At 38.7% G+C, this 20134-nt stretch overlaps 1 protein-coding gene across 2 annotated transcripts in view; it reads right to left on the reverse strand.

Moving 5' to 3' along the window:
* Positions 1-20134, reverse strand: part of LOC137938684 (serine/threonine-protein kinase STY46-like) — a 62971-nt gene that overhangs the window by 6352 nt on the left and 36485 nt on the right. For both annotated transcript variants that reach the window (XM_068783673.1, XM_068783674.1), the window contains 5 exons: positions 16356-16429; positions 15714-15889; positions 3594-3689; positions 2304-2384; positions 2149-2202 (listed from right to left, as the gene is read on the reverse strand). In XM_068783673.1, the coding sequence (XP_068639774.1) occupies positions 2149-2202; positions 2304-2384; positions 3594-3689; positions 15714-15889; positions 16356-16429 (481 nt within the window). The remainder of the gene's footprint in view (positions 1-2148; positions 2203-2303; positions 2385-3593; positions 3690-15713; positions 15890-16355; positions 16430-20134) is intronic.

The following is a 20134-nucleotide window of genomic DNA, read 5'->3' on the forward strand; positions in this document are numbered from 1 at the left end:
TTATTGAGAAGATGGAATTGTGGTTTGCTTCGTGGAAGGGTCGGTTGCTTAGTAAGGCTATAAGGTTGACTCTTTTAAAATCATGTATTGCTGGCATTCCAAACCATTATTTATCCTTTATATCAAGTACCATTTGGTCAGTTGGGAGGAAGTCTGCCTCCCAAAGAGCCTCTGAGGTCTCGGAATTCGGCTCTTCAAAGACATGAACCGAGCCTTGCTCCTTAAATGGATTTGGAGACTCAATGCATCTGCTCCAAACCTCTGGAAAAATATGGTACTCTCAAAGCTCGACATTTCCTCGAATTGGTGAACTGAAGGGGAAAACATAAGGCAATTATCTCCTATATGGAGGTCTCTCTATCTCCTTACTCAAATTTTCTCATCGACAGTCCAATACTATGTGGGTGATTGCCATCATATCAGATTTTGGGAAGAATGGTGGTTAGGGGATATGCCTCTTCAAAACACCTTCCCTAGCCTCTACAAAATTTCAAGATTAAGGAATATTACCATTTCTGAAATCGTTGATAATGGGGGATGAACATTCAATGTCGTCATGGTCTATTTGAGCTTGAAGGTCTTGAATCCAGCCGCCTTTTGGACGCTTTGCAGCCAGCCAGAATCCAAGCTAACAAATCAAATAAATTAATCTGGTGGCCTGATAAAAGTGGCACCTTCTCAGTCTCCTCTGCTTACCTTGTTATTTGAGGCGGGATTACTCGTGGTCCCAAGCATGCAGTGGAGTTCACATGGCGTCTCAGCCCCCCACCAAAAATAAAATTCTTCATGTGGAGTGCTTGCCGCAACAAGATTCTCTCAGCTGACAATCTCAGAATTCGTGACCAGCTCAGAGTTGACCCCATTTGCCCTTTCTGCCATGCAAATGAAGAAACTATTAGCCACCTGCTTCTCTTGTTCCCTTTCTCTTGGGGGATTTGGACATCTATTATTAGCAGAATTGGGCTACATCTCTGCTTCCTAGAAGACTTGGCCCCCGCCTGCCGAATGCTTGCAGGGACCCCTGTCCCCGGTCTCGGAAAATTGATAATCTCTACCCTCTCCGCATTCATCCCCTGAGCTCTTTGGCTAGAGCGCAATCAAAGGAAATTCAATGCCAAATTCAGCACTCAAGATAGAGTCATTGAATCCATCTCAGGCAATATTGCTACTTGGCTTTCTTTCGAAAAGCCTTCGCCCCCTTCTCGGGATCTTCCATCAGAAATAATTGGTGGTGCCTTGCTCAACTCCACACTTTTTCAAAGCCCCCCGTTATTTGTGAGTGGACCCCGCCACCTGCTAGTGTCCTTAAGTTAAAATTTGACGGAACTTCTTGTCGTAACCCTGGTTTAGCGGGTTTCGGCTACGTGATTCATGATTCTCTTGGGTACTAGATCATCTCCTTCTCTGGCCCTCTTGGTATTGCGGACACCACGACGGCCAAGCTTCAAAGCCTTCTTAATGGGCTCCGTGTTTTTCGCGATCATTGCTCCAGGCCCATCCTGATGGAAGGAGACTCTAAGATGGTGATTGGTTGGTGTGAGAAAGCCTCTGCGCCTCTATAGCACCATAGGGATACCTTTTTCGAAATTTTGGATATTGTCAATCTTTTTGACTGTTTTTGGTCTCTCATTCTGAGATTGGCAAATTCTATGGCTGATGCTTTAGCCAAGCAAGGAGCCTCCTTGCAATCTCTTGTTGTTAGGAGTTAGCTCCTCCTCTTTGCTCTCTTAACAAAATCACATTTCATAAAAAAAATATGACAAACTGCTCCAATGTATCTTCTTTTGAGTATCTACATGTACAATTAAAGAAGTATTATAGAAAACCAATTTCCACTAGTTACACAAGAAAACAGGATTCTGTTTTACAAAAAGAAGCTTTGGAAGGAACATGATCCATAGCCATCAAATAACAAATTATAAAGCAGTGGAGGCCGAAAGTCCAAGGGGATGGAATAAAGAGGTTGAACTTCATTGCAGGAACACAAGGACTTTCTCAAGCCATTTAGTGATCTCACTCACATACCGAGAGTAAGACAAACTCACATACATTTTATCTTTATTAATCTTCAGCCTCTTAGCTTAAGAGATGAAAATACTTCTTCATAATTCACAAATATAGTTTGGATCAAAGTTGATCAATACATACCTTTTGGACAACACCAACAGCTGCTTGTAGTGGCGTTAAGTACTCATAGGGAAGCTGAGGAAGTATAACAGATGACAATAATAGAAACTGTCGTCAGTCTATAAACATGTCAGTAAGAAAAGAGACTAAATCCTTAGGTTTGCAATGGTGTGCACCTTTCCCGTGAGTAGCTCCCATAGAACAACCCCAAAACTGAAAACATCAGCCTTGTGATCATATGGCTTGTGTTCAATAACCTGCAAAGTAAACCAAGACCACAAGAAGATTAGGAAAGAGCAACCTTCTATCTCAACATGGCCAAAAAGATATGCTGTAATGCAAGAATTCAATTTTTAATGGTGCAAAAGTCGCCAACTTGGCCAAAACTCAAGATAGAGTCATTGAAACCATCTCAGGCAATATTGTTACTTGGCTTCACTCTCAAAAAACCTTCTCCCCCTTCTTAGGATCATCCATTAGAAATAATTGGAGGTGCCTTGCCCAGCTCCACATTTCTTCGAAGCCCCCCATCATCTGCAAGTGGACCCCGCCTTCTACTGGAGTCCTTAAGTTGAATTTTGACGGAACCTTGGCTTAGCTGGTTTCAGTGGCGTGATTCGTGATTCTCTTGGGAACCAGATCGTCTCCTTCTTCGGGCCTCTCGGTATTGCGGACTCCACGACGGCTGAGCTTCAAAGTCTTCTTAATGGGCTTCGTGTTTTTCATGATCATTGCTCCGGGCTAATCCTGATCGAGGGAGACTCTAAGGTGGTGATCGGCTGGTGCGAGAATGCCTCCTCACCTCCGTGGAGCCATTGGGATGCCTTTTTTGAAGTTTTGGATATTGTCAATATTTTTTATTGTTTTTGGTCTCTCATTCAGAGATCAGCAAATTATGTGGCTGATGGTTTAGCCAAGCAAGGAGCCTCCTTGCAATCTCTTGTTGTCAGGAGTTAGCTCCTTTTTTGTTCTCTTAATAAAATCACATTTCATAAAAAAAAAAGTCGCCAACTTTTCTTTTATCCTATGGTGTTTCATATTTAGAAAAAGACTGAATCAATTTATACCAAATGTGCAGTGCTTTCCCACAATCCAGTTTATCTTTTTCTGGTTCCCATCATTCCAACCAATTTCAAAAAATTCAGATTCAGTTTCAAACCCACCCACCGTGCCACATTTCTCAAACATTGTAGTGCTGGTCACATTTGAGTTTGATACAAGTTAGACAGGCCACTTTCCAACTAAACCACAAAAATAATCAGAAGAAAGAACTAATATTAAAAATGCTGAGAGAGTTATACCACAGGTGCACTTTCAAAAGTTGGGTAAATCCTAGTAAAAAAGAATAAAATGAACACAAAATATTAAACAGGATACAATAAGCATTGAACACTCATGTGATCAAAATAGGACAAATTGAGAAAGAAAAATAATTTCAGAATTAAAAATCCCCAGAAAATTGTAACCTCAGGAGCCATCCAACGATATGTTCCAGTTTCTGCTGTCATAACTCCAGACTGAGCTTGTACCCTTGCAACCCCAAAATCAGCAACCTTGACAACCTGAAGCATAGCAGCAAAAGTAGGTCACATAACTTAACGGAAATTTTTAGTAATGTTAATTTGTAATTGCATGTCACCAGATGAATGCCAAAGAAATTCACAAACACCACAAGTAACGTGTGAGAAATTGAGTGATTTAGGATTGAGAGAGAGAGAGATGAAGAGAAGGAGAGAGTAGAGCCAGAAAACTGAAAAGAAAGTGATTCTTGATTAGCAGGAAGAGCATGACCCCTAATCCCTTTTATTGACTTGAGTGGGTGTAGAGAAAAATACCCCTATAACTAATACACTTTATATCTTCAATTATACAAGTCCAAAAATTCTGAAAATACTTCTAGACTTCCTGGAACTAATGGCACTCTTCTAGTTACAATCAGAACCCTATGAAATTACCAAACTATCCTGCAGTACATTTAACACTCTCCCTCAAATTGAAACATATATATTGTTATAAAATCAGTCCAAGGACATTTTGGTCATTTCACACCATTAATAGATTTATTTTTCCAAGTAATATTGTTACACATGTTGAATTATGTGTATGATTAAAATTTCATGTACATAGGACATGTAGAATGGGAGATATAAGGAGATAAGGTTTACGTATTAAGAAGAGGTATTTTGGTTTTTTTTTTTTTTTTAAGTGGTGGGGTATTTTGGTAATTGACAAAGCCCTCTTAATTAAATAGAGAGGGTGTCGTGTCAATGAACACTCTTTTGAGCCTCTCTCCTCTTTCTCGTCCTTCTCCTTTCTCTTCTCTCTCTCTCCTACTCTTCTATCTTCAGTTTTTCATATATCAAGTATCCCAAGCTTGTTACAAAAAGTGTCAATCTCTCGCTTACCCAAAACATTAGTTAATATATCACCAAGCTGATCACCTGATCGGACATAAAGGGTATCGATTTCCTTCTTCATAATTGCATCTCGAATGAAATGAGAAACATCCTTGACATGTTTGGTCCTTCCATGAAATATTGGGTAGCAATCAAAATGGCAGCCCGATCATCGCAATACATTGTCATTGGTACATGGACCTATAGATTCAGTTCTTGGAATATTGATTTCACCTACTTCATTTCACTGATAGTGTGTTAGGAATTAGATGCCCTAATTCCAAACTAATGAGAGTAATATTAATAATCGCAGAAGAAAGGAAAAGCAAGCATGAAAAACAACAAGATTTATACAGGTTCACCTCAAGGTGAGACTACGTCCTGTCTTCCGCCGCTGTAGTAATCCACTATAAAGATGAAATAATTTACAAGAGAAATCACGTACACTTACAAGTGCTTTCTCTAACCTCTCTCGGGCTACAACTCCAACTCCCTCGATGATAATAAAACCATAATAATAGCGCCCCTCAATTATAAAGAGAAAATTATGGTAACCGCGATACAAAAGTAAAATTCCCAAACTGCCCTTAATGAAACAACATTTAATATATCGTGGACCGAGAGGGAGCTCCGCCCCCATACCCCTGGGAAGGGGGGGGGGGGGGGGGGGGGTTACAACGACCTTACCGCAAAGGTTGATCTGTGTACCAACTCAGCATAGGGCCTTGATTAGGCACCACAACTTGAGCGAGCTACTACATTTTATTTCTTGCTTTTCTAGTTGACTAGGTTTCCTCCCACAAACACGCAGTAACTAGTGGTAGACTTCCTATCAATTTTCAAGCATGCATATCAGCATCTTAGAAGGCTTCTATTTTCACATAATTGTGGGTTTCTCTGAGTTGCTTCTAAATGAATTTTGCATGGGTGTTCCATGAACTGCCTAACTACACCTACTAGAAAAGATATATTTGGTCTTGTGAAAGTTGCATAGATCGGTTTCTCAACTACTCTAAAAAACACAATTTTGTCCCTATGTTCCAACTTCCATGGCTATCTTTATAGGTTTGGCACTTAGTAAACCATACTCTATGTAGCATGTTCGTAACATATTTTCTCTGAATTAGTATCATGCCAGTCTTGCCTTTGGCTACCTCTATTCCAAGAAAGTGTTTTAGAGATCGATCCCAAATCCTTTGTCTAAAAATGCTTTGCTAACATCACTGTCAGACAAAACAACATCATTAACATACACAAGTAGAACCTGGCATGGAAGCCCAGTATCAATGGCTGATTCACAATTGCTTCCGCCTACTCTCATATTAGAAAGCAAGACTACAACATGTATGAGCACAAGGCAAACCTGGCATGGAAAATTTTCGTGTGGACGGCCATCAAGGATTAGATCCTCACGTCTGACCACCTCTATAAAAGAGGTTTCATCACCCTTGATCGTACTTGTCCCCTTTGTGGTGTTTGCGATCAGACAGTTTAGCATGTTCTCTTACATTGTGGATTTTCTTGGCAAGTCTGGATGAAGATTTTTCAAAAGGTTGGACTCCAAATGGGGCTACACCAAGACCTCTTCGGCACCTATGAGATGGTTATGGGGATCCGCCTTTCCAGGTTGGGCAAGTTAATTCTCTTGGCATGTCTTGGGCATGTCCCATGGTGCCTATGGCTCGAGTGTAATAACCGGAGATTCAACTTCAAGGCTAGAACCCCAGACAATACAGCTTCTCATGTAGTGGGCCTTATCTCGAACTGGCTACATACCTGGAGTTTGCCTTCAAGAAAATTGGAGTTTGATAGCACATATGGCGGGCCCTTCCGGGACTCCGGTTATGGCCACCTGGGATCCTCCCCCTTGCGACTGCATCAAACTCAATTTTGATGGCAGTGCTTTAGGTTGTCCAGGGCCAGCTGGAGCAGGTAGTATTTTTAGAGATAGTAGTGGAAACCTTATTCTATCTTATGCTGGGCCTATGGGCATTGCTGACTCAAATACTACTGAAGTAAGTGCTCTTCTATTTGATCTCTAAATCTTCAAGGACCATCTCCATGTCAAGCTGCTTATTGAAGGAGACTCAAAGACTCATCAATTGGTGTTCTAAAGATAGCTCCCCCCCCCCTTGGTGCCACTGGCCTATCACCGATTGTATTGCTGATATTGTGTCATCTATTCATTGTAGTTGGAATCTCATTCCTAAATCAACCAATTCTTTGGCTGATAAATTGGCAAAATTCGGAACCTCCCAGCAATCTCTCATTGTTTGGGAAGGCTTCCCTCTTTGTAATCTGCTCGTTTGAGCTTTTGTTTTAATAAAAATTCAGCATCATTTAAAAAAAATAAAAACATACACAAGTAGAACTATATTGCCAAATGATCTCTTCATAACAAATAATGAATGATCATATTGACTCCGAGAGAACGCAAAAGATAGTAATACTTGACCGAATTTGTTAAACCACACTCTGGAATTTTGTTTGAGCCCATAATTTACTTTCTTCATGTTACATAACTTGTGAGTTTCACCCTGAGGAACATACTCCAGAGCTTGCTCCATATACACCTCCTCTGATAGGTCACCATACAAGAATGCATTCTTAATATCAAGTTAACAGAGTGGCCACTTCTCATTAACCGCAAGTGAGACAAGTACACAAACAGATGTTAAGCGGGCAACTAGAGAAAGTATCAAATACATCAATTCCATATCTCTAAGTGTACCCTTTGGCAATTGATCAGGCTTTGTATCACTCAGTTGACCCATCTGCTTTATATTTCACTATGTAGACCAATGACACCCCACAATTGTTGCACCAGAAGGAACATCACACAAACTCCACATACCTCTATCCGTCAACTCCATCTTAACATCCATTGCATGCTTCTACTGAGGAAACTGCAAAGCATCTTGCATAGAGGAAGGAATAGTACGTGGATAAAGACAAGGCAAACTGCTTCTACCCAATAAATAAGGAGTCAAAACGAAACATGATTAGACAAAGGATGACAAGTAGAAGAACAAACACCTTTACGAAGAGCAATAGGAATATGTAAATTAGTTACCTCAGGATCCGGCGATGAAGGTGTTGGAACTGGCGAGAGAGGGAACTATAACTTGTTCGAAACCTTGCCTTCGGGAAAGGGCTTTTATGCAATAGTTAATTGTGGCAAACTAAAAACATCTTCAAACAGAGCAAGAATAACAACACCAAGAACAGTTATTGAAGAAGAAGTGATTGTATCAGAAGGAGAAAAGAATGGTACATCCTCAAAGAAAGTTACGTCAACGAGTAACAATGCTTTGCGGAGAGAAGGACAAAAATATTTATATCCCTTCTATATCCTAGAATATCCAAGGCATTGAAAGAAACCCACATGTGTAAGGGTAGCATAGCTAGTAAATAAGGAGAACTTCCATAGATATGGCAAATAATTGTAATTATGCAAGTTAGCATATGTCCCTTTATGTCTTTTTCCTTTTGAATCATGTAGCCCTAAATACATTGTAGTAATTGTAAACCCCTTCCCACAGCTATAAATGCAACATCAAGGAATCGGGTAGAGCATTCTTCTTCCTTGTGGCTCAAATTCGTCCAGACACCTCTCTCTTCATTGCCCTTCTTTCTCTCCCTTGGTTTCTTCTCTCCTCTCCCCCAAGAGCTACAGTTCTTCTCTTCTCTCCTTCCCTTGAGATCTCTTGTGTTTATGTGAGATCTCTTGTGTTTATGTGTTGGCCCTAGAAATCTACATGGTATCGATGCGGAAAAAGTTCTAAGATGGAAAAAGGAGAAGAAGATTTGGAAGAAAGGGAGGAAGAAGAAGAAGAAAAAAAAAAAGAGAAAAAAGAGGAGTTTCTCATACCCTTTAGTTTCTTCACAATTTATGTTTTTATTAGTTTTTTCACCTCATTTACCATATGTTTTATATAGCTAATTATGTACCGTTGGAAAGATATTTGAGTCTAGTTTTCAACTGAAGGATTGTTGGAATCAGATTTTTCTAGAAAGAGAAATCAATATCTGAAGGAGCAAAAGTCAAGCAACTTAAAAGTTTTGTGTAGCAATAGAAAGCCTCAACTTTCTAAACGGTTTGTACTAACATTACTAAGGATTTATATTGAGAATTATATATCAAAAGAAAACTATGTGAGTCTACTTTTTTTCCCAATAAATTGTTTCTCAATCTGATATTTTCTTGAGAGAGATATCCACATTGGAAGAATCAAAGGTCATGTTGGTATCCTGATGCATGTGAAAATCCAAATTTAAGTCAAATTTTTTGCTTCACTTTTTGAGTTTATAATGTTGGTTAAGTTTCCTATTTGTTTTCACTCTAGTCAAGATTTTACCAACTTTGAGTATCTTTCCTACATTAATTTTTTTTTTATCTTACATCACGTTAGTTTCCTTAAGAGAAGTCTTTTCCTATATGAGTTTAGTTTTTTTTTTTATAAAGTCTGAAATTTTTTAATCCAAAAAATTTGTTTCCTAATTCTTGATTCCAAATATTAGTGTCCTAAATCTCCATTATTCTAGAATTTATCTCTTGAATATTTTCTTTCTAAATTGGTCAAGTAGTGTTAAAACAATAATTGCCTTAGATGAGAAGTCTATGTTTAGAAAGTTTCCATTATTATGTTCCATCTCAAAAGTTTCTTATTGGAATTTTTTTTAAAGTTTCCTCAATTATCATGTTCATAAATGAATTAATTTTTATCTCCCTCTTGGGTCATACTTGGTCAAATTTGTTAAGTTATTTAAATATTACTGTTACAGTCTCCTTGTTATTATGGTAGTGGTTATTTTCTCTTCCTTTAATCCCCCATTACCCTTTTACTCGGTTGTCTTTCTCCTACCATCCTTTTTTTTCTCTCATTTACTCTCTTAGGCCAACCCCATTGAGAGTTTTCCATTAGTACCCTTTGGGTTTTTATCATCGTCTTTTAAGTGACAGACATTATCATTTTTAGTGATTATTATCACTATTTTGTTCGAAATCCTTTGAGGTTGGTTTCGACTCATGTTTTATTAGCCATTTTTTTACTTTTTGAGAATTTGTGTCCAATTGAGTACTTATTCTTGGGACACCTTGATGAAGGAGATAATTACTATAACTATTTTTTTTTGTTTCAAGCTAGGATCTTTGCCATTACCTCCCAACTTGAGGGGGAGAATAGAAGGAGAAATATGAAAGATAAGATTGGAAGTTGAGTGTTGCAATGGTTGCACCTCCTTTTGAATTGAAATATGGGTGTTGCTATCATTTGAGAAGAAGCATAATCTACAATGAAGAATTCCAGTATTGTGGTAATCAAATTTTATGTGACTAGAATATCAAAGGAGGGAGAAAAAGATGAAAATAAGATGAAGACTACAAGCAAGATATGAACAAGAGCAAGATGAATAAAAGAAATGCAATCAAAATTTCTTTTTCAAGCACTCAAGTTTCTTGGCCAAAATTATTTACAAAGTGGATAACAAATACCAGCTTGAGGAGTGTTGAAAGACTCTCACATGTGTAGGGGTGACATGGCTAGTAAATAAGGAAAACTTTCATAGAGATGACATATAATTGTAATTATGCAAGGTGGTATATGTCCTCTTATCTTTTTTTCCTTTTGAATCATATAGCCCTCAAGGCATTATAGTCATTGTAAACACCTTCCCACAACTATAAATACAACCTCAAGGAATGGGGTAGGGCATTTAAGTCTCTTCGTCTTGGCTCAAATTCGTCCATACACCTCTTTCTCTCCTTTCCTTTTCTTTCTCTCCTTTGGTTTCTTCAGTCCTCTCTCCCAAGAGCTAGAGTTCCTCTTTCCTTTCCTTTCATTGAGATCTATTAGAATGTACTTGAAGAGTAGGAAAAAGTTGAAATTTATTAGAGATGACCCTCATGTTCCTCAGGATGATGATTGGGAAGGCAAAGACAGTCAAGTGATGATATGGCTTGTCAACAACATGAAATCTAATATCAGGAGCCAGGTTATGAACTTTGAAACTACCAAGGCTATGTGGTTGTCCTTGGAAGCTCTTTATGGACAAGAGAGCAATCTTTCCAAGGTTTTTTTGGCATGAAAAGGGGTAACAGAACTATGACAAACTACTATAGTTATCTTTTGAGTATCTAGCAAGAAATTAATGTCTTTTATCCTTTTACTACTGATGAAAGAGAACTTAGAAAACATCAAAGTCAACTCCTTGTGGCGAAATTTCTAGATGGATTGGGTGCTGAATTTGACAGCATAAAGGCACAAATTTTGACTTTAAATGAAATACCTAACTCTCTACTACCATTAATAGGGTACAAAGAGCTGAAAAGACTTGTGCCTAGAGCTGGAAAAGATACTAAAGCGGGTGAAGCTACTGCCCTTAATGCATCGGCTACAACATCTACTTCTATTGAGGCAGAGGTAATTCTGGTAGAGGACAAGGCCGAGGAGGTGGTAAATTTGAGCGCAGGTGTGTTCACTATGGATGCACCAATCATTACTCAAATAGATGTTGGGAAATTTTTGGGAAGCCTGCAAGGGCAAATACTAGTACACATGAAGGTACAACACGAGGGTCTAAAACTACAATCCCGCATGGTGCTTCAGATGAATTAAAAAAATTGATCCAATAGCAACAACAGATCCCACAACAATAGCAACAGATTTCCCAGCGTATGGCACAACTATCTATTCCCTCTGCATCCTTGGCACATACGACCATCCTACTATAGGTATGTCTGCACTCTTAGTGTCTTATTGACTCCAGTGCTACAAAACACATGTCAGGTATGTCCTCACTATTTTCTAATTTAAAAGAGTTTGTTCTCGTTAAACATGTTAAATTTGCTGAAGGGTCAATTTCACCTGTATAGGCAGTGGGAAATGTTACCCCTACACCTTTTCTTTCACCTCACTTTGCACTATTAGTTCCAAAATTTCCTTTAAATATGTTGTTTGTCAGTCAGGTGGCTAAGTCTACGAATTGTTTTCTCACGTTTTACCCTACTCATTGTTTCAAGATCTCATGACAAGGAAGATGATTGATTCCGATTCCGCTAGTGAGAGAGGGGGACTATACTATCTGGACAGCCATAATCTAGACAGTACTTTACATGCCTTACACACAGCTAATTCACCTCTTCAGTGGCAACTCAGACTTGGTCATCCGTCTTCAGCAAAACTGATTCAAGTAGTTCCAGATCTTCCTTCTAGTATTACTTTCCAATGAGAGTCATCTCAACTAGGCAAGCATGACCAAAGCTCCTTTCCTATTTCATCTCATAAAACTAGTAAACTTTTTGAACTTATCCACTTAGATGTCTGGGGTCCAGGTATTTTATTTCCTTTATTGATGATTTCAGTAGATGTACTTGGATTTTTCTCATGCGAGAAAAATTTGAAGCTTTTGACGACTTTCAACTATTTTTTAATGAAATAAATAATCAATTTGCCACTTCTATCCACATATTTCGTACAAACAATGGTCTTGAGTTTATAAATTGTAAATTTGGCTTTTTTTGTCAGTCACAAGGAAGCATTCATCAGACTTCTTATGTGTTTACTCCTCAAAAAAATGGAGTTACTGAATGCAAGAATTGCCATTTACTTGAGGTAGCTCGTACTATGTTGATTCACATGAATATACGTAAGACTTATTGGGCTGATGTTGTTTTTACTGCACGCTTTCTGATAAATAGAATACCGTCTTCTGTTCTTGATGGCAAAAAATCCCTATTCAGATTGATTTACCTACTAATCCTTTGTTTCCAATGACAACTCGGGTCTTTGGGTGTGTATGCTGTGCACATTTTTTTATCAATCAAATGATAAGTTGTCTTCACGGTCTATCAAGTGAGTCTTTCTGGGGTATTCTTGAACACAGAAAGGCTACAAATGTCATTGTCCATCTATGAGAAAAAACATTTGATTCTACTGATGTTACCTTTTTTTTGGATGTTTCCTTCTTTGAATCTTCTAAATCAAAAATCGGTTCCACCTGAACCCTCTATACCTACTTCGATTATTCCTCTCCCAGTTGATGAATGTGCTCCAGCTTCATGAGATGCTCCTACTGAAAAACCACTGCAGGAATACCAGTGCCAATAACAAGCTTCTCATTCTGATCCAGACCCCCTCCACACATCCGACCATGACTCTTCATCGTCTCCTGATCCTAAGGTAAGTGATTTGCACCTTCCTATTGCCCTTCGGAAAGGTGTTCGTAAAGGTACCCGCTATCCTTTATCTCATTTTGTCTCCTTTGATTCCTTGTCTGATAATTATTGTAAATTTGTTTTGTCCATCTCCACTTGCAGTATTCCTTCTTCAGTGCAAGAGGCCTTGTTGCAACCTCATTGGAAGAATGACATGGATGTTGAGATGGAAGCATTAATAGATAGAAGGAGTTGGGAGTATGTATCATACCTCCAAGTGTTGCTATTGTGGGATGTCGATGGGTCTATACTATTAAATATAACTCAAACGGATCAGTTGAACAGTATAAGGCTCGTCTTGTCGCAAAAGAGTAAACACAAACATTTAGTGTAGATGTTTTTGAGACTTTTTCTCTAGTTGCTCGCATGTCATCTATTCATATACTTATTTCTGTTGCAATCCATCATAACCTATCTCTATTTCAGCTAGATATTAAAAACACCTTATATGGTGACCTTGAGGAAGAAGTCTATATGGAGCAACCTCCAAGGTATGTTGCTCTAGGGGAGACACGTAAGGTATGTCGACTAAACAAGGCTCTTTATAGCTTAAAACAGAGTCCCCAAGCTTGGTTTGGAAAATTTAGCCAAGTGGTTATATCAATGGGATTTCGTATAACCCATTGTGATTACTCATTATTTATTCTGAAACGATCATCTAGAATTATTATCTTACTGGTATATGTAAATGATATTATTCTATCTGGGAGTGATAGATCAGGTATTGAAACAGTTAAATCCCAATTGGCAAATCACTTTTAGACTAAGGATTTGGGTCAGTTAAAATATTTTCTAGGTATTGAGGTAGCAAGAAGCAAAGAAGGAACAACACAGACTCAAAGGAAATACGTTACTGATATGCTTCAAGAATATGGTCTTCCGAGGGCTAAACATGTGGATACACCTATGGAAGTAGGACTTGATTTTCATGATGGTCAAAGTCCAGAACTAGAAGATAAAACAATGTATCGAAGACTAGTGGAAAAAATCATCTATACTACAGTTACTAGACCACATATTTCATTTGCAGTGAGCGAAGTGAGCAAGTTTTTTTTTTTTTTTTGTATAAAGAGCTAGTTCATGGAGCATTCATGTACAATTCATCTAGAGGTTGCACAAAGAATCTTGAGGTATCTAAAGGATGCACCAAGAAAAGGTCTCCTTTTCAAATCTAATAATCACTTGAAGATTGAAGCTTTCTCTGATGCTGATTATGCAAGCTCCAAGCTTGACAGGAAATCAACCACAGGATACTGTGTATTTTTGGGAGGAAATTCAGTCAGCTGGAAAAGTAAAAAACAAAATGTTGTTATTTGGTCCTGTGCAGAAGCGGAATATAGAGCAATGACCCACACTGTCAGTGAACTAATGTGGATAAAATTTGTTGTCTAGGAGTTTGGCATTGATCAAGAAGATCCTATGACTATGTATTTTGCTAACTAGGCAGCAATCTTCATTGCAAATAATTCAGTATTTCATGAAAGAACAAAACATATAGAGGTAGATTGTCACTTCATCCGAGATGCAATAATGAGGAAAGAAGTAACTACTCCATATGTTCGGTTTGGTGATCAACACGACGATATCGTAACTAAAGCACGGGGAAATCGTGAATTCCTGAATTTTTGCGGCAAGCTGGATTTGTTTGACATATACTCTCCAGCTTGAGGGGGAGTGTTGAATAACAAGTACAAGGGCATTTTTGTCATTTTACTTTGTCGTCATTTATATTTTTTGAAGTAATCTTGTTCTACATGTCAAACTATGTCTATGGACCAAATTGCATGTAAAGGGGACACTTAGAATTGGAGATATAGATAATTAGGGTGTTCACTTCAAGTAGGGGCAATGTTGTAAATTGACCCTACCTACTCAACCCTAAATCCATAAATAGAAGCTGGAGAAAGTCCAGCCACGAATTTTCAGTTTCTTTTCTCAATTTCTCTTCTCCAAGCTCTTTCCTTCTCATTCTCTGTCTTCAACCTTTCTTCTTCTTACTTTTTATAGAAGCTTAAACAAATTAAAAGCAAAAGTAAAAGACTTGATAAACCCTCTAATTCTCAAATACTGCTGATATTATGCCCCTCATGATGGATAATATACAAACTAATTTTTTACTTAGTTCAACCTTTTATATCCCCTTTGAAAACAAGATGACCGAAAAATTCTCTAAAAAATAATATCCTTTTCAAATTCATTAAGAAACTTCCAGAAAGCAAACTGGTAATCCAAATGAAAATATGTACTAAATAAAGAGAGCAGCATTCACTTTCTTTGAGCTTTAATATCTGACTATACATAAATTTATGGCATTCTGTAAAACATTTCATCCAAAAGAAGTACAGTCATATATCCAGGAATATCTCTAATTGCAACTTCTAAACAAAAGCAGCACAAAAATGAGGCAAATGACTGTAAATTTGAATATCAGAGGTAAATTTGAATGCCAAGACATGAAACCAATCTAAAATGTATAGACCAAATATTTCTGGAGTATTCCACTCTCAAAAGCAATGAAACCAAGGTTAGTTTCACATAGATACTGAGGAAACAATAAAGACTAGTAGTACAAGGGTTCGGGCCACCTGCCAGACATGCTACACGAGACTGTCTATGAAATCAAGTAAAACGGATAGTGCTTTGTGCTTTATTCTTTATGTTTTGTGCTTTATGCTTTGTGCTTTGTGAGCTGTGCTTTGTGCTTTCAGCAGTTATTCAAGTGGTGATTCACATTTACATGCTAAGAGCAAATTTTTTTTATGCTGCTGAACTGCTAACCTTCAAAATCATTGAAAGTGACATGCTACTTACACAAAGAACACTACTTGAGTATCGAGAGATGGCTTTTTCACATGCATCAATATCTTGTTTGATCTCAAACACCACAAAATAAAATAAACCAATTGATAACACTTAAAACATTTCTTTTGCATGTGACAGAATTAACAAGCTAGTTGTTTCAGATTGTTTCTTACCTCATTTTCGTCCATAAGAAGATTTGCTGCTTTTAAGTCTCTGTGAATAATATTATTTTGGTGCAAGTAACTCATCCCTTTAGAAACATCAATTGCAATTTTGAGTAAGGATGGGAGCTTAAAAACACTTTTCTGTTTGTGGATGAAATCATACACGCTTCCGCCAGACATATATTCTACACAAGTAACACGCAAAGAAAGAATCAATACAGACTATTGTCAGCCTTTAAAAAATATCACCTGTACAAAAGACATTTTTATGTATGTGGAAATTGAAGCTCAGGATTCCTCAAGCAAGATTTCATGGATAGCAAACTAGGAGCCAATTGGTGTGACCAATTATCTGAATCAGATTTTCTATAAAAATCCCAAATGAGTTTTTCATAGGGCCATTTGGCTTTCCAGATAAGCAGGAGAAACATCAGAATCAGATTTCCGGTTGAAATCTCAACTCAGTTTTTGAGCTGGCTATATTTCCTCCCTGATGATAACAATAAATATCCGAATCAGATATTTGATCTGCCATGTTGCTTTCCACACAATCATATCCATGAGATTCTCCTTCCACGAATCGAAATCCTCAACCAAAAGGCTACAACTATAAGTGGCAAAACAGTTTGGGAAGGTAATGCGACTCTACACCTGTTACAATGTACAAGCTTGGAGGTCGAGTACATGCACCAATAAACTGCACAACATTCTTGTGACGAACTTTCCTGCAATAAGAAAACAAAATCTAAGATGTTCCTTAAAATGTAGTCTCCTCATAATTTAAAGAGTCAATAACTTCAAATACTGCAGAATGAAGTCTTTATAGGCATCTATGAGAAATAATGTCTACCCTATTTCAAAATAATATATTTTGCTTTTGAAAGAATAGAATGAATAAATACAAGACGTTAAGTTTAAGTGAACCACTACAAATATGGACATAAACATTAAAAACCTCAAACTTAAACACTTAAGAGAAGTTTTGTGCAGAAAGTATCGTCTATTATTTTTGGATTAAAATTACTTAGGAATAATTCCTCATTTCAGCTAGTCAATTTGGAAAGAACTAGCCCAATCAGAGTCTTCTACACTAACATATGTATTCTACTAGTCTAAATCTCGAATATAATACTGTTAAAGTTGTAAGTGTCAAGGGTATTTTGGGTGTACACACTTGATTTTCCCTTCTAGGGTTAGGAGAGTATTTGCCTATTTATAATGTACATTGGAAATATTATTTGAGGCTAGGAATGCAAATAGGACAAACTGAAGGTGGGTTTTGCAAAACATGTTAGGGAAAGCTACTGTAAAAAGTAAGAGAAGAGAGAGATGAAGAGAGAATGAGAGAGAAACAGAGAAGAAAGAGAGAAGGGCTCAAGAATGAGCTGCATTGGGGTCGTGCACAACCCCCAACCTATTTAATTAAGAGAATTTTCTGAATTACAAAATTGCCCCTCACTTAAGTGAAACCCTAACCTCCTTATATCACCCATTCTGTATGTACCATGTACATGAAACTTGGATTATAGACATAATTGAACATAGAGAACAAGATTATATCAGAATATAAATATGAAGATAAGGTGAAATGTACTAGTTTTTCAACACTTCCCCTCTAGCTAGAGTGTATATATTGAAGAGACCCAACTTGCTATAGAAGTTCATAAGTTCACGCTTCCTCAATGCTTTAGCAAAAACATCACCAAGCTAATCACCAGATCGAACATATGGGGTTATCACCTCCTTCATCACAAAATCCCGAATGAAGTCACAATCTACTTTTATGTACTTGATTCTCTCATGAAACATTGAATTACTGGCAATGAAGATAGCTTCCTGGTTATCATAGAATATAGTCATAGGTTCCTACTAATAGAAACCTAACTTGTGGGTGACAGATCTCACCCACATCAGTCCACTTACTGTGTAGGCCATTGCTCTATACTCCGTTTCAACACTAGATCGAGCAACCACATATGTTTTTTACTCTTCCAACTGATTAAGTTTCCTCCAAGAAACATACAGTACCAAGTGGTTGATTTTTTTTTTCAGTTTTGAACTTTGCTTAATCAGCATCAACAAATGTTACAATACTCAAATAATCACTAGGTCCAAAGAGAAGACCTTTCTCTGGTACTCTTTTCAGATATCTTAAGATTCTCTATGCAGCCTCTAGGTGAATATTACGTGTATGTTCCATAAACTAACTCACTACACTAACTACAAATGAGATTAAGCAGGGGTTTTTAAATATGTATTTCATCTGCCAGTTACTCCGTTTTTCTCAACGGGACTGTATGCGGCTATTTTAGGGGATCCCGGGGAATCAGACAAGGAGACCCCTTATCTCCTCAATGTGGTGGCAAAATACCTCTCTTCCCTGATTTACTTGGGCAAGGATTTGGGATGGCTTCTCCCCACGACTAATTGTGTGGTCTTCTATATTCCGATCCTCCAGTTTGCAAATGGCACCATTTGTTTTGGTGTAGGTACCATGGATCAGATTAAAAAGTTGTGTGCAGTCTTGGGCTTATTCGAGTTGGCTTCTGGGCAAAATATCAATTGGAAGAAAACCACCCTTCTTGGTTATCACATCAATGCCACAATGCTTCGTTGTATGGCAGATTACTTGGGGTGTGCGATAGAGAACATGCCAGCTACATATCTGGGTCTCCCCCTTTTTGACTCTCAGCCTTTGACGGCGCTCTAGTCCCCCCCTTATTGAAAAGTTCGAGAAGAGATTGGCCACTTGGAGGGGCAAATCTATCCTCAGCGGGTCTACTTTCCCTTCTTAAGTCATGCTTAACAGAGCTGCCAAATTACCTCTTGTCATTCATGTAGTGTCTGGCTTCGGTTTGCTCCAAGATTGATGCCATTCATCGGCGCTTTCTTTGGAGAGGCTCCGAAGACACCTTCAGATACCTTCAGATACCATCTGGTTAGTTGGAAGAAGGTTTGATTGCCTCGCAATAGAGGTGGTTTAGGCATCCGGCCTACGAAGGGTATGAACAGAGCCCTCCTGCTCAAATGGATCTGGAATTTTAATGTCAAACACAATAACTTATGGAGAGATATGGTTAGGTTCTACCTACAATTTTTTGGGTATTGGTGGAGAGAGGGTGGAGCCACCCGTTACTTATCCCCGATTTGAAAACCAGTATACAAGCTGCTCCCCGTCTTCAGGGCTGCAACCTCTTTCTCCACTAGAAATGGAAGGACTCTCCTCTTCTAGCCAGATGAGTGGTGCGGCCCCTCTCGAAGGGCTTCCGGGGGCTATCCAGGGTGGTTAGGGACCTTACCTGTTCGATGGAAAATTCTTGAAGCAATCAGTCTTGGAGTCTTTCATTCCGCCGGGAGCTGAACAATGAGGAAGCCACAGATTTTGGTCTCTCCTCTTCAGTCTCAGTGGTATCACTATCCGAGAGCATGCGCCTGATAAGCTGATATGGAAGCCTAGCATTAATGGTATATTTGTTGTTGCCTCAACCTATTCTCACATCAAAGAAGATGATCTCAGCCTTCCTGAGCATAAGGCAAATCTAGCATGGAAGCTCTCTGCACCTATCAAGATCAAGTTTTTCATGAGGACTGCCATCAGAGTGCAAATCATCACTTCTGACAACCTCCACAAGAGAGACTTCACTGCACCTGTCCTCTCTATGGGTTTGTGTAAGGAGTCCCTCCAACATGTTCTTCTTCACTGCGGGTTTTCTTGGCAAGTTTGGATGGTGATTTTTTAGAAGATTGGTATTCAAGTGGGGCTTTATCAAGACCTTTTCGGCACTTGTCAGATGGTGATGGGGTCTCGCCTACCTAGATTGAGAAGTTACTCCTCTCGGCATGTCTTGCTCACATCCTGTGGTGCCTATGGCTAGAGTGCAACAACCAAAGATTCAACTCCAAATCTAGCACCCCGGATAGCATGGCTTCTTATGCAGTGGGCTTGATCTCTAGCTGATTGCATACCATAAAAGAATTTGCCACTTTGTCGGGTATACCCCTTTGTGGAAATTGGAGTCTGTTGGCTCATATGGCAGGTTCCCAAAAGATGCCGGTCATGGCTGTTTGGGAACCTCCCCCTAGCTACCGCATCAAGCTCAACTTCGATGGCATTGCATTGGGTTGTCCCGACGGGTGCAGGTGGTGTCTTCAGAGACAGTTGCGGGAAATTGTTCTCCCTTATGTGGGGCCGGTTGGCATTGCTGAGTCCAACACTGCTGAAGTGAGTGCCCTCCTATATGGTCTTCAAATTTTCAAGGATCGTCTTCACGGAAGCTGCTGATTGAAGGAGACTCCAAAGTCGCCATCAGTTGGTGCTCCAACTCATGCTCCCAGTTGGCGTCCCCACTCAAAACTACGAAACAGTAACAAACACAGCTCATTTGTTCCCATTTTGTTTCAAAACAATATTTTTTCCTTAAGTTCTCTAC

This window comes from Aristolochia californica, unplaced genomic scaffold (genome assembly GCF_029961685.1).
Source record: "Aristolochia californica isolate CCGP_79_NKW_82.1479 unplaced genomic scaffold, dmAriCali1.0.hap1 SCAF_8, whole genome shotgun sequence".
Classification (NCBI taxonomy): Eukaryota; Viridiplantae; Streptophyta; class Magnoliopsida; order Piperales; family Aristolochiaceae; genus Aristolochia; species Aristolochia californica.